Source organism: Schistocerca serialis, chromosome 1, assembly GCF_023864345.2.
Source record: "Schistocerca serialis cubense isolate TAMUIC-IGC-003099 chromosome 1, iqSchSeri2.2, whole genome shotgun sequence".
Taxonomy (NCBI): Eukaryota; Metazoa; Arthropoda; class Insecta; order Orthoptera; family Acrididae; genus Schistocerca; species Schistocerca serialis.
In genome coordinates, this window is record NC_064638.1 from 746697208 (window position 1) to 746711008 (window position 13801).

Below are 13801 nucleotides of genomic sequence, written 5' to 3' on the forward strand. Positions count from 1 at the left end.
AGATGTTTGAAATTCTGTTTCTGCACTGCGTAGCTGGAGTCAGCCCAAACAATTAATGCTTGTCACATTTTTCATGCAATTCCCAGTGTGAACAGAATGTGTCTGTTTCCCTCATAAAAAAAATTGGAATTTTACATGCTTTTTTGGGGTGCTTCCACATTAGTCTAAACTGATATTTGTTTTTTAGTTTCTATTAACAGGGACAGTAAAATACTATGTCAGTAGTGCGTGCTTGGCATTAGCGGTCAGTGCGGCCAGCAGCACTGCTGGAGTACTGATTATTATTCAGGTTTTGCAGTTCCTGTTAAATACATGTTGAGGAGACGAACATCGAACTAGACTAATCTGAAACCACTATTGAAGAGGCATGCAAATTACCACATTAAAAATAATTTTATTTGTAACAGGAAACAAACTGTCATTTTCTGTTGGCACTTATCGTTGCATGAAATATGTGACTAACACTATTTGTTTCGGCTGACTTCAAGTACACAATGCGAAAATGAAAGCAAGAATCTGCTGAAACACAGATAAAATGCACTTTATGACTCTTGGGAGAGAGAGACTGTATATCAGAGCAGTACATTGCATGGCAAATTCATTGATATTTTTCATTTCTATTTCACACAAGATTAATCAAATCAGTCACTGAACTCTACATTGGACTGTTAGTCTTTTCAGTTTGTTTAGTAGTAGTGTGATACTTGCCGATTCAGATGCTTGTTTATCTATTGCACAAGTTACCCAATTCTTAATATTCTTAGCATTTTGTATTCAGTTTGAGACATCAAAATAAGGTTGTTAACAACACTGTAGGAAGAGATAAATTGCTGCTTACCATAAAGATGACATTAAGTTGCAGACAGGCACAATTAAAAAGACACTTACACAAAGCTGTGGGCCACAACCTTTGTCAGAAAAAGAGAAACACACATCATTCAGTCAGAGAAGCACACGTCACAAACACAAACGTCAACTCTGGAACTCGGACCAGAATGTTACGCAAAGTAGGTCTTCAGGCTTTCCCAGTGAGGTGTTATCTTGGAAAATTAGTTTTTCTGTTGGTAATCAGCGTTGTGCTTAAAAAGTAAATTTGAGCCATTAGTAGAGTAATTCTACTGCATTCTGAATCTTCTTAATAATGTTCTTCACAATATTTCTTGTATGGGGGTAAACACCCATCTTATTGGTGTTACTCACCACTAAGTGTGTAGTTACAATACTGAGGCACACGTTGCAGTGACTACTAGGCATAAAAAATTTATCTTGATGGATAGTCTCAAGAAAATGAGGTTAATTCTCAAGAAGCTCAATAAGTGTTGTGCTACCTTGCAAATCAACATAGCATTAAGAACTTAACTACAGGAACAATGCAATTATGTTAAGTTGCATATTAACTTGCCACATTTTTCGTGGTTGCTAAATACACAAAACGAAGTTGCATAGCAGTTGGGCAGCCTTAAACAGCTGAGTGCTACACCCTTCAGCACAGTTCAGTTGCACCAGGGTACGTAATGAGGGGTGTTAGTATCAGTTATTCATCTGTCATTGTCGTTGGCGTCAGGAGGCATGTCTGTTTAGAGTCTGCAGGCAGTCATTTTGCAAAGTTTAGAGATGAACACTAATAATCTTGTTAAACAGCATCAGCCATTTGGGTCACATTGTGAACCTTGAATGGTCTGGATGGATATACTGCCGAATTGCTGCATGTGTTGGGCACAATGTATCAGTGGTGTGTTGTTGCTTTTGGCAGTTATCTTTGGAACATTCCCATGCCTGTAGATCAGGTTCTGAATGTCCGCTTACTACAGAAGTCTCATCAAGATTGACACATTGTGCAGGCAGTGGCAGCCAACTGATCATCTTCCTGGGACAAAATCCTAGCACTTGTCGCATCTGCTCTGTCATCAGGGACCATTGGGAATTGACTGCTTGCAGCAGGATTAAGATCATGTGTGCCTCTGGCCAGGTTCCCAGTGGCACAACAACACCACAAAACATGGCTTTTCTATCGTGAGAGTTGACTGCAGAGTGGAATGGTACAGTTTTCAGTGATGGAAGTAAGTTCTGTCTATATGCAAATGATAGACGTACTATGGTGTAGACTTTGTGAGCAGCTTACTCCAGAGTGCATTTCTCCTCAACAAAAAGGTCACCCAATTTCTTAGGCAGGAAGGCGATTTGTTTTTCAGCAAGATAATGCACATCCACATACAGCTGCTGCAATGCAACATGCTCTTGAGGGGGTGTACAATTGTCCCGGCCAGCGAGAGCATCATATCTCTTGCCAGTTGAACATTTAAGGAACACGAATAAGTGGGAACGGAACAGCTCACCAGTGCCTCCAAGAACCATGCTGAACTGTAACAAAAGACAAGATGCTCGGGACAGTCTATTGCAGAATGCTATTCGGCACCATTATGATCATTTGCATGCTAGAATACATCCCTGCCTTGCCGCTAGAGTGGGGTACACTGGGCACCCTTTACCATAGCGTATATAATTTGGTCATTGTCACCATACACTCTTACAGTGATGAAGTACCTGTCACCTCTCTCGTCAGTGAAATGACCTTGTCCTTTAGGTTACTGCATTTTTTTATTTTTTTTTTCGTGGCATGCACGAATGCTTAGTTGAGGATGGGGCTTACAAAAATGAACCAAACAGTTTTTGCTGTATGGTCATTGACAGCAAATAAAACAATCAATCTTAAGGAAAACAGCTTTTGCCTGTATCAAATCTACTTTGCTCATTTATTTCCCTTATACTTTCACTTTGCATCTAGCACCTACATCAGCAGTCATCAAACTGCAGCATGCATTCATGTGGCCCCCAATTATTAATCTTATTCTACAATAATATGCATCAAGCAACTAACAGCCAAATTCAGAAATGTCAACTAACGTTAGAGCTTAAGAGTAATTTTCTTGCTCAATAACAAAAGTACTTATAGGGACAGTAATATTTTAAGATGTCCTTAATTAAAACTGACACTGGTGAATACAGCCTTGAGCTAATTTTGCCACTTATGTCGGGAGCAGTGTGCTAGTAGCACAGCCACTGCAGGGTTAATAGAAGTAAGAGGTGATGCAGACAACTTACAAGCATTCACAACTAGCACTGATCAGCTGCTATAGCATAAATGCCTAACAGAAGTAACATGGATTCATGAATGTACATTGTAGAGATTGTCATTTTCAAATGTGGTACATCTTTGTAGCAAGTAATATGCAATCAAATTAAGCTATTGTAATACAGTGCAATAGTAAAAACTGCCATTCAAAACATGTGTGATGGTTCCTCATATTGCAAGTTATTAATTAATGTAACATACTAATTTACAGGGTTCCAGTCAATAGTAAGTTCAATAGGGGAAGGTGTGGTAAAATGGCCAGGTCAGGAAAAGTTTAAACAACTTCCTCTGGCCTACAGATGTAGTTCCTTGTTTACTTCAGTTTGATAATTTATTCTGTGTATCACTAATGCTGACACGGCATCCAAAGGGAAAATTGGCCAAAGTGTTCACCCCCAATGAAAGTTCTATCCCTGTGTGACAGTTCTGAATGAAGTTACTCTATTTGGCCCAGTACAAAGTGCCAACTGTAAACAGTCTGCTGCAGCTGCATGTTAATCTTTCACATACTATGGCATGAAGACAACTAGAAAATATGCCCCCAAACAAGAAAAACAAACGTGGGATTCAGTTGCAGTATGGCACCGACCACAGTACCCGCCTAGGTACAGAAGATGAGTAGCTATGTAAGTCTTCAGGAAAATGCATGTAGTTGCAATATGTTATTTTCATGCCACCCTACAGTGTCAATATTGGCTAAGACAATGTTTGACAACCACTGACCAACATAGTTGCAGCCCAAACTGTCACGCCATCTACAAACTACAGATGTATCAATATACAGCTGTATCAATATACTGAAAGCAAACTACCAGGAGTGTGGTAAAAGTGGGTTTAGTTTGGAAACTGGCAGCTGAAGTACCTCTCCCACACACTACAAGGCTTGAGGATAAATGCGGACAGTGCCACAAATTGTATATTGTGGTTCCTATACAAAACTCCAGCCTTTTGATTTACATGTTGTAGATTAGTGGAAGATCTTTCAGTAAAAATCAGTCTCATTGCAAATTAAAGGCAAAGTGACAACTCTGCAAGAGGTCTGGATCCAAATATTGGCAGCAGAGACACAAACTCATAGAGACTATTCTTATATCCTTTTGATCAGTACCTACACAGAAGAAGACATCTGTGTACAGTGGCACTTCTATGCAGTGTTTGGTTCTCACAGGAAGTACAAAAAAGAAAAAACTGATGCTTGCACATCAAACATATGCACCCATAACTAAAGCTTAGCTTTACTTGGAGGGATGTTCTATTTTTAACTATGTGCTTCCAGTGTAAAAGTAAGTACTATGACATCTTAACTGCGAGACACATTCTTAATAGAGATTTCTCATCTGAATACAAAAAACTATCTGAATATATTTCAAGTTTGTGTAAGCCCAGATGGGCAGAGATGTGGCTATTGACACAATGCTAACAGAAAAAATAAAAAAAATGATCCAATGCATACCAAACTTACAGTGACAAAGTTATTATCCCCTAACAAAAGAACAAACATCATCCACAGAAAATTAACAAGAGTCAATTATACCTGCAATCAAGGTTAACTAGTTGTTGATTCTCTTTAAATATATCATCATCTTCATATAGGGACCCATGTCCACTGTATTTCAGCTTTAAATACTAATGTACCTGAAACATTGCACTATTTCTGGGACATTCTCTAAATGTTCACAGACCCACAATTCCCTGTTTATTGCCATCAATATGCAATGCAAGTATTTCATCATTTATTGCTATGAATATAAGACCACACCTCACAAGGGAAACTCCTGATATCATCCCCCCCCCCCCCCCCCCAATCCTCCTGACTTAGTGATAAGAGGGCCCAGTGGATAGCCCGTCAAAAACTAAACACAAATCAAGTGTGAAAATAGGAAGGTGGTGTACTGAACTATGGAAGACCGGGGGGGGGGGGGGGGGGGGGGAATAGAAACAGTGAACAGTCCAAGGAGAAGAAGCACCACAAACAGCAAAAGCATCATGGGTAAGTGGTCATGGTGTTGGACTGCCAAGCCGAGTTCAACATGCTTTAATACTATTATTCCCCCTCCCGCTATAATATTATGAACTGTCCATCCAGTCCTTGAAATGTGTATTCTCTTCCTATAGTCTTGGCAGTTATGTTATACACTGGTTACAGAATGAGCCATGTGGTAAGAATACACTACAGTCATACGTAAATGTGATGAATAGAGATAGCAAACAAGGTACCACAGGCTTCTCACATAAATGAAAACAACACATGTGAACTATGTTACAAGAGTTCAAGAGTTAATACTTTCAAAACAACTTAAAAAGTTAGAAACACATTTTGACAGAGCACAGAAACTGTGTGATTGTGAAACTGTGGCATTAATTTGTTGCAGCTTATGTGACAAACTATTAGGTTTTCATCATTTCCTTCGGAGCGATCACATTCACATGAACACATACTGGGTGAGGAGGCATATCCCACCCACTCACCAGTTGTGCAGTTTAGGTGTGTCAATAAGAGGTTACTATCTCATTGACACACGTGCTGTCGATGTCATGTATGACACCAGACATGTTTTCCAGTGGAGGATTCGGTGCATGTGTTGCCTTTGCATCAAACTTTTGCATTTCCCATACAAAAGCCATTTCCTTTCGGCTCCTAATCGAGTAGTTGTGCAGAGTCAACTTTCATTATAGGTCTGCCTTACACCTCATTGTTGTAGCATGTTACAACACAGACACAAATTTGAATAAGGCGAAAAGAAAATTTGCACGATAGAGATTTGAACCCTACACACCCGTGTGCTAACCCAACACTAACCACTTACCCACATCACCATTTCTGTTCCCAGCTGCTCTATATCTCACTTTATTCTTTGACTGTTCACTGTTTCTATTCTGCCTTTTTTTCCACAGTCCAGTAAATAATCTTCCTGTATTAATGCTTCACCTGTGTTCGGTTTTTGATGAGCTGTCTACTGGGCTCTTACCACTAAATCTGGGAATGGAGGAGGGGGGTGGGGGTGCAATGGGGAGTTTCCCATGACAACATGTTTGGCTATTCCACACAAATGAGCCCAGAGCACATTATCAGACACTCAGTCCTTTGAATCATGGGGAACAAGTATTTACATTCATGAGAATCAAAGGACACAGAAATTCATTGACAAATAACTATGTCACCAAACACTCGTTTCTCCACCTATAATCCATCCATTCACTCCATGTCCTAGTGAATGATGGTATGAACTATCTGCCATGACGCATTAAATAAAAATGTTATTTCCGTTCACATTTAACTTTTTCCCAACCTATCAAGTTTTCAGTGCTTGGAACAAGTGCAACATTCTTGTTTATTTGTAGATACAAATGAATGTACTTGGCAATGTTTGTGAAGGCAGATACTGTTACATCCAGAGATGTTTCTTTGGTTCTTGTAAAGATACCTTTATCCTCTACACCAATACTCTTACAGATTTCCCTATCCATTTGCTTTCCATATCACCTTTCAGCAACTAGTAATTGCAGACTAATTGTGAGCCTGTATTTATAGATTCTTAAGTTAAAATAATTTACTAGGGCAATTTGAAGCAGATTTAGGGGGGGTAATCTACACTATTATAAATGCATTATTACACTTTTTTTGAAAAATTTATTATTATCACATAAATGGCGCATTTTGTGTAACTGGAATGTACACAGTATATAAGATTCAATTAGTCTTCATAGATCCATGCCTGAGTTGCTGGCTGCCAAGCAACCAATTCCTTTGACTCAAACCAGAGGCCTATTTCCTTCTGTGCTGACTCCACTGAATCTGAACCGTGTATGATGTTCCTGCAGAAAGAACAAAATCAGATACAAGTTCAGCATGGTATAATCAACACTACATAGTTTAATTAGGTGTTATGTACCACATTGTTCTGTGTGTATAATTTACCTTCCCACTTGAATGCAGAAGTCACCCCGAATGGTACCTGGTGCTGAATCAGCCGGATTAGTTGTACCCATCATGAAACGCCCCGTCTTGACAACATTCAGTCCTTCCCAGACCTGTGAAACATTTAGAAGTACTTTTAGTTTAAAGATTATGTTTGAACAGTCTCAATACATGTAACAGAATTACAATTCTTCATTTACATACAAGCTAATGGTGTGTACGTGTACAAAGGCAGTGTGCAAGTGTGACCCTACAACCTAACCTAGACCTTGTACAATGCAACATTGCTCATCACAATTTCCACAATTGTTATTTTCAACACACCCTATCCTGTTAATCTTGCAATTGTTGTCTGAGCACACCAATAAAAACTATTAACTCTACCAACAATCTTTACACCATCAAATCACAGTTGAAGATTAAGACACAAAAGCATTAACTCTGCTACCATAACCCACCGAAGTGAGCATCAAGAGAGTAAGTTACCTTCAAACATTCAGAAACATACCAATGTGAATACCACCATTTAAAAATAGTGTGGGACATGCTGAAAATATCAGATCAATGAAATGGAAAATATACAAGCCACAGTACAGTTCTTTGTTGCAATTATCCCTCCCTTTACTCCCACACGTTTTTCTAGTAGTATAATTATACTACTTCAGAACTTATTTGTTGTTTCACAGTAAAAAGAATGAAAATCCTTGCTAAACGAGTTAAAAAATAGCTGATTCAAGCTAGTCTATTGCATGCCTGAGAATTCAAGTTACAATACCCACAACATTGTCCCTGCTTGTAGAGTGAACTAGAATTTAAAATTTCTGTTTCAGAAAGGTTTTTACCATTTAAGTCAATATCAGCTCACAGAAATACTGATTGTGAAATTATCAAGTTTTTATCCAATGGCAGTGGAACTGTCTTTGCTGTGTAACTTTACACAAAAATGTATCAGCTATAGTTTTTAGTTTCCTCTGTTGCACATAGTTTCTTTTGTACTAACACGTCAAGATGAATCAGAGTAATGAAGTGGTGTCAGGGCTTCACATGTTTTGTGCATAAATGTGACTTAGCATTCCTGTTCCATTAAACTTCATCTTTTACATGTCATACCATTATGTTAAAAGGTCAAACAGCAAATTAATATGGTAATTCGGACAGCCTAATATTTGTAAGTAGTAAAGATGTTGATATGTTAGATTTCCCTGTACACTGAGGATTTTTTGCACTACTGCTCTTGCCTGAAAGATTCACCTTCATTTCCATTTACCAGACTATTAGCTAATGTGAAATAAGAGCTACCCTTCAAAAACATGGGCATGTATTTTAGTTCTCCCTCACTTTATACTGCTTCAAATTTTAAAAACACAGGGAAGTGCGGAAAAAGCAAATTAGGCACAACATAAAATTTATAGTGGGATGTAACTTCAATTTACTCAAGCTTTAGCAACAGACATTTTTATATTCACAAGTTTGTTTTCTCTCCACACCAAGGCTACATGTTGCATGCCATGCGAAGAGCATGTTTGATTTTAGCATTGCAGATTTTTAGTAATTCCAGTTCCTTAATCTGATGTCTAATTGTTCTTTTTGCCATATCATCCATTCAACAATTTCAAGGTGGTGTGATTTGAGCAGATTTATATGTCAATGTGGCTTGAAGAAAGTTAATTTGTGTCATTTACAGCGCTTCTTCCAACCACGGCACATATCTGAGGTTTGACCACTATGAAAGCACTAAAATGTCCTAATACTTTTATCAATTAAAGTATACTTTCGATGCACAGCTACACTAACATGTATTCTATGTGTATTTTAAGGTCCAGAATAGCTTCAGTATACAAATCCACATGCTACATTCGAGGAGTAAGTGATAACCAGTTGATTTTTATAGTCTTACCAGTCATTTAGCTGTGCTTACAGCTGAATAAAATTTATAAAATAAGGTAATGATTTATATATAGTGAGTGCATCTCATTACAACAGTGCGCATTCCAACTGCACAGCAGAGAGTGTCCAGTGCGTGTTTTGAAGACAGGTATTTTAGAGAAGGGTGTGTATTTAAGGAGTGAATGATGAGTTGCCAATAAGTAACGGTAGACTGCAACAACGGTAGAAGGGTACCATATTGCATTTTTCTTAACTTGTGTACGACATGTGATAATATCCATCAAACTCATTACGTAATATGTTTTTTTTTAATTTACATTGCAATTTTAGTTGTTAAAACAAGTTAGGCCCTAAATCTGCTGTGAATAAAGACATCAGGTACTATAGATCAATCCGGTACCAGAATCGACATTTCACGGGGAAAGGGGGAGGTATACTACACTGTAAACCATTCCACAACAGAGAAAAGAGTACTCTGTGTCTTGTCCATATGAGCTTTTCAAATGATGAACTTGCCCTTTCGGCTGAAGGGAAACGACTGCGGCAGTCCTGAATGGAGGAAAATGCCAGATATGGTTATGGGGAATCAACGGAAACTACGGTTGAGAGACCCCACTGTTTCGGAATTGTTCCATAGAATGGCAGAATGCATCCCAGACTAAAACTGGTAACCAGTCAATATCTGTCAAATGTGGGTTGCAATGGTACGTACACTGATCTAGAGCTGGCCATCAAAGGGAAAAAAATCTATTATTTATTCAGAGAGTCTGCACTGGTTCAGTATTCACAAACTGTTGAAGTGCTGATGATAGCACAAGTGAAACCCGAAACGTTCTTGACAGAAGTCGCAAATAATTAACGCCACGTGGTATTTTCTGATACACCACATATTTAACACATCGCTATTTAAAATTCCATATACTTGTATTCTTGGGATCCATTAGATGAACGTTTTTACTTACCATTGCTACAACTGGGCCAGAAGACATGTATTTTACCAGTCCAGCGAAGAAAGGTCTCCCAATGTGTTCAGCATAATGTTTCTTTAGCAGGTCTTCCGACGGCTACGAATGGAAATTTGATCAATGTAACATACGTATACGAGGAAAATATGTTTTTAGTAACTATCATAGTAACTTACCAATACAAACTTCATCGCTACTAGTTTAAAACCTTTAGCTTCAAATCGTTTTATTATTTCACCAACAAGATTTCGTTGAACACCATCTGGTTTCACCATAATAAATGTACGTTCCTTGTTTGCTGCCATTGCTTTGGAAAATAGGGAGAAGATATACAGAACAGTACAAATAACCATACGACGTCCACGAGGAAGTCAGGAGACAGAGAAGGAAGCCGGTAAAATGTACTAGGTTTTATGAGGTTCCGGTGGGAACTACTGTGCGGTCACAGATATTAGAAAATTTGGACTCGGGTGAATGGAGACATATCCAGTGCAATTTAGAAAGAAGGTCTTGAGTTGGTCACAAATCTTAGCGTAAGAGTGACAACTGTGGTAAGTTTGCCTTTATTTTCCTTTTCATACATAATCTCAAAATATTTTTGAAGTTGATGTCACTTTTTCCAACATTGGTATTGCAATTTCGATAGTACAATCATCTTTGGATTCGTGTACATTTTTTGATATCAACTCTGGTACGGAGGTTGTCAGAGTCGTCGGGTGAGTGTAAAATGTTTGTTGTGAATTTTCACTAGTTGCGTATGTTCTGATTTAAGAGTGTTTATTTACATAAGAACAGATTAATATAATAATCGCTGACCATTAAATATGAATCGTTTTCGCTTGGCAGGAATATGAGTACTATTGGAATTATTCAGACTAGTGTTCCTAAAATTCATGATAAAATATTCAGGTTTTGTACCGACTGTTTTTAGGCGTTTTGGATAAAGAGCGTTTAGGTGTGTAACACTACTCGACACCGCCCCTTAAAGCAATATTTTGTGCATGTATCTTTTGAGTGGAAGTGATTTCTTATCTGCATGAGTAAGTGTCCAGCCACATATCCTGAACGTTAGTATTCGACCCCAGTTTGTACCACGAATTTTCTGGTAATGTGGCGAACTGACGGTTAGACTGTGCACATATTGGATGGAAGCAAAAGCAGTAGGGCATCGTGGTTTTCAAACCAAACTTTTGTTAGAGGGTTGTTTCATTACGATGAGAATGTAATATAAAAGTGAGTGTTTGGAACTAAAGCCTCTGTCAGGCGTGTCGTGTAGTAAGGAAGTGAAAAGTGGGCGATAAACAATTCAGACAAGAAAAAAATGGAAGCTGTTGAAATGTCGCATAGCTGCAGAAACAATTGATTTATTTGCTTCCAAACAGTTGTGGTGTGCTGGCTAAGGCATCATTAGTACATACATAACTATACATTGCTAATCTTGTACTCATCCTGCACTATCACAGCCTTATCCTATCCAATTTTGTCAATGTTTTTTTGTGTGTGCATGTGCTCTCTCATGTCCGATGCTGTTGTACCAAATGGTCTATGGGCAAATAAATAATAAATCGCATAATACGTTTTGTTGCGCATATTACACAGACTGCAAATAGAGTTGTATGCCATAACTTACAATTTTATCTGTTCAGTCACATTTGTAATAAAAGATTTTTTTTTATTATATATAAATGCAGTTCTGTTTAGGATGCTTTTACCCTTACTATATCATCCAATATACTGTTGAAAAATATTGTGACAGCTTGTAATATGTATGGCAGTAAATCATATTGTCCACACAAACTAAGTTAACGCTTGACTCTGTGGCATATGGGACCAACTGTAGAGGCATTTGCCATTTATGGTTGCCTCAATCAGCCACCATTCCAAGTGTCAACTTTGTTTACATGGACCATCCAAGTTTCGGTTTCCCTTGGTGTTTCTAAATGGCTTAAGATGTATTTTAGTGGTTACTTTTTTTTAAAAAAAAAAAAAGCTACAGCTGATGTCATACCTACACCTTTCTGCATCATCCTTGATAATCTTAATCTACCCACTGCCTCTTCTTTCATTATCTTGCAATTGGAAACAATGTTCAGTGAGTAGACTTGTTGGGCGCATTATTGTACCCACTGCTGTTTGTTATTTTTATACATGTAAATAAATTTTGTGTGGCTCAGTAATACGATGGATAAGTGTCAGACTACAAATCTATAGGTCCTGGGACATTTTCGGTCACTTATTGCTTTTTTCACCTTTGATACTGAATTGCGTATGTGCCCAGTGCTGAGTGGCACCTTGGTTCCAGAACTGTTACCTAGTGAAGCACTTTGGCATCCAAAATTAAGTTTTTTCGTGAAGACAGGCTTATCTTTTTTAGATGTTCCACCGTATTTTCTGAAAACAATGACTTTGCAGTTTTAGTGCTTAGAGGAAAAATGTATTTAATATGGAAAAGTGTGTTAAATTTGGTGTGAATGTAAACATTAGGTTACTTCACAGGTCAGTCTATTACCACAACCTTCATTTGACATTTAAATTCATTGACTCTGACTCACAACCAATTATTGCCTTCTAACCTATCCTAGACCTCAGGCTACACAACAGATCAGTCAGATTCCAAAACCAAGTTTTCAGGGGGTGCAACATCACACTTGAGCCCAGATATATTTTTTATGCTTGTATAATAGCCTAGTTCCATCTACTACATATAACCTTTAAATTGGGTGGTAAATTATATTTTGAGGGTGTAAAATAATTTTAATTTTGTGTATATTAATTCATGTTTAAGAAATTCAGATTCAAACAAGACAATTCAAGGATAATTTTTTCTTTTATTAGCACCAAAGCTGCAATGTCAGTAGTCCGTAAACTCATACCAATAATTGTATTCATTATTTAGTGTTTCTTGAAAAACACTGTGCATTAGTAGCCTTCCCTTAGATGATTTTATATTATAAAGAAACTGTTGATTATTTCAGGTGACGTCTTTGTTCACTGATTCTACATACGTACATAAATACATAAATACTCGGTGTGTGGCAGAGGGTACCATGTACACCACAGTCACACATGTCATTAATGTTCCACTTCACATACAATGCTGATAAAAATGCATGCAAATGGAACAAAGGAAAGGACTTTCTGTATGCCTCCTTACAAGCCCTAATTTCTGTAATCTATTCTTTGCAGTTGTTATGTGAGATGTTAGTTGGAGCCAGTAGAATCGTTCTGCAGTCAACTGCAAATTCCTGTTTAAACTTTCTCAACATTGTGTTGCAAAAAGAATGCAATCTTCCCTCCAGGGATTCTCGTTTGAGTTCACAAAACATCTCCATAACACTTGTGTTGATCAGACCTGTCAGTAACAAATATAGCAGCAAGCTTCTGAATTGCTTCAGTGCCTTCCTTTAACTGACTTCTGATGGGGATCCCAAACATTCAAGACTTGGTCATTCCCAAAACTTTCCTAGTAAGCCGAAGTTAACCATTCACCTTTCCTGCTACTGTCCTTATACTCTCATTACTTTTCATATAACTTTGCAATGTTAAGCATAGATATTTAATCGGCATGACTGTGCACCCCACTGACACTGTATTCAAACATAGCAGGATTGTTTATGCTGTCCGTCTGCACTACCTTAACTTTTTCTACATTTATAGCAAGCACCCATAAAAAATCTTGACCAACTCATCCTGTAACCTTCTACGATCTTTACCTGCATACTATGGTGTTATCAGCAAACACACACCAAGTGCTGCTGATTCTATCCATCAGTATCAAGTATCACTTTGAAGTTCATGTAATGTAATGATCTGTGCATCTGTTCAGTTAATGAATAATCAAACTTAACTTTTCTGAATTATTGGAACAGGGAGAGGGACATCAGAAAACCTACATGA

At 37.9% G+C, this 13801-nt stretch overlaps 2 protein-coding genes across 2 annotated transcripts in view; one reads left to right on the forward strand and one right to left on the reverse strand.

Annotated features, from left to right (window-relative positions):
• Positions 1-6748: 6748 nt before the first annotated feature.
• Positions 6749-10353, reverse strand: LOC126481927 (nucleoside diphosphate kinase A). The gene is made up of 4 exons (XM_050105890.1): positions 10081-10353; positions 9902-10003; positions 7053-7165; positions 6749-6949 (listed from the first exon to the last, which is right to left on the reverse strand). The coding sequence occupies exons 1-4, from the start codon at positions 10255-10257 to the stop codon at positions 6829-6831; spliced, it is 513 nt and encodes a 170-aa protein (XP_049961847.1). The 5' UTR covers positions 10258-10353; the 3' UTR covers positions 6749-6828.
• Positions 10354-10378: 25 nt separating this feature from the next.
• Positions 10379-13801, forward strand: part of LOC126428695 (U3 small nucleolar RNA-associated protein 18 homolog) — an 88176-nt gene continuing 84753 nt past the window's right edge. The window contains exons 1-2 of the mRNA XM_050090414.1: positions 10379-10418; positions 10509-10620. Of these exons, the coding sequence (XP_049946371.1) occupies positions 10379-10418; positions 10509-10620 (152 nt within the window). The remainder of the gene's footprint in view (positions 10419-10508; positions 10621-13801) is intronic.

Bases quoted from the DNA above. Each gene is read 5' to 3' on its own strand.
- LOC126481927 (XM_050105890.1), bottom strand. From the start codon at position 10,257: ATGGTTATTTGTACTGTTCTGTATATCTTCTCCCTATTTTCCAAAGCA. The intron at 10,004-10,080 runs GTAAGTTACTAT...TTCCATTCGTAG, and splicing joins TAGCGATGAAGTTTGTATTG to CCGTCGGAAGACCTGCTAAA. The intron at 6,950-7,052 runs GTAAATTATACA...TTCTTTCTGCAG, and splicing joins TTCTGCATTCAAGTGGGAAG to GAACATCATACACGGTTCAG.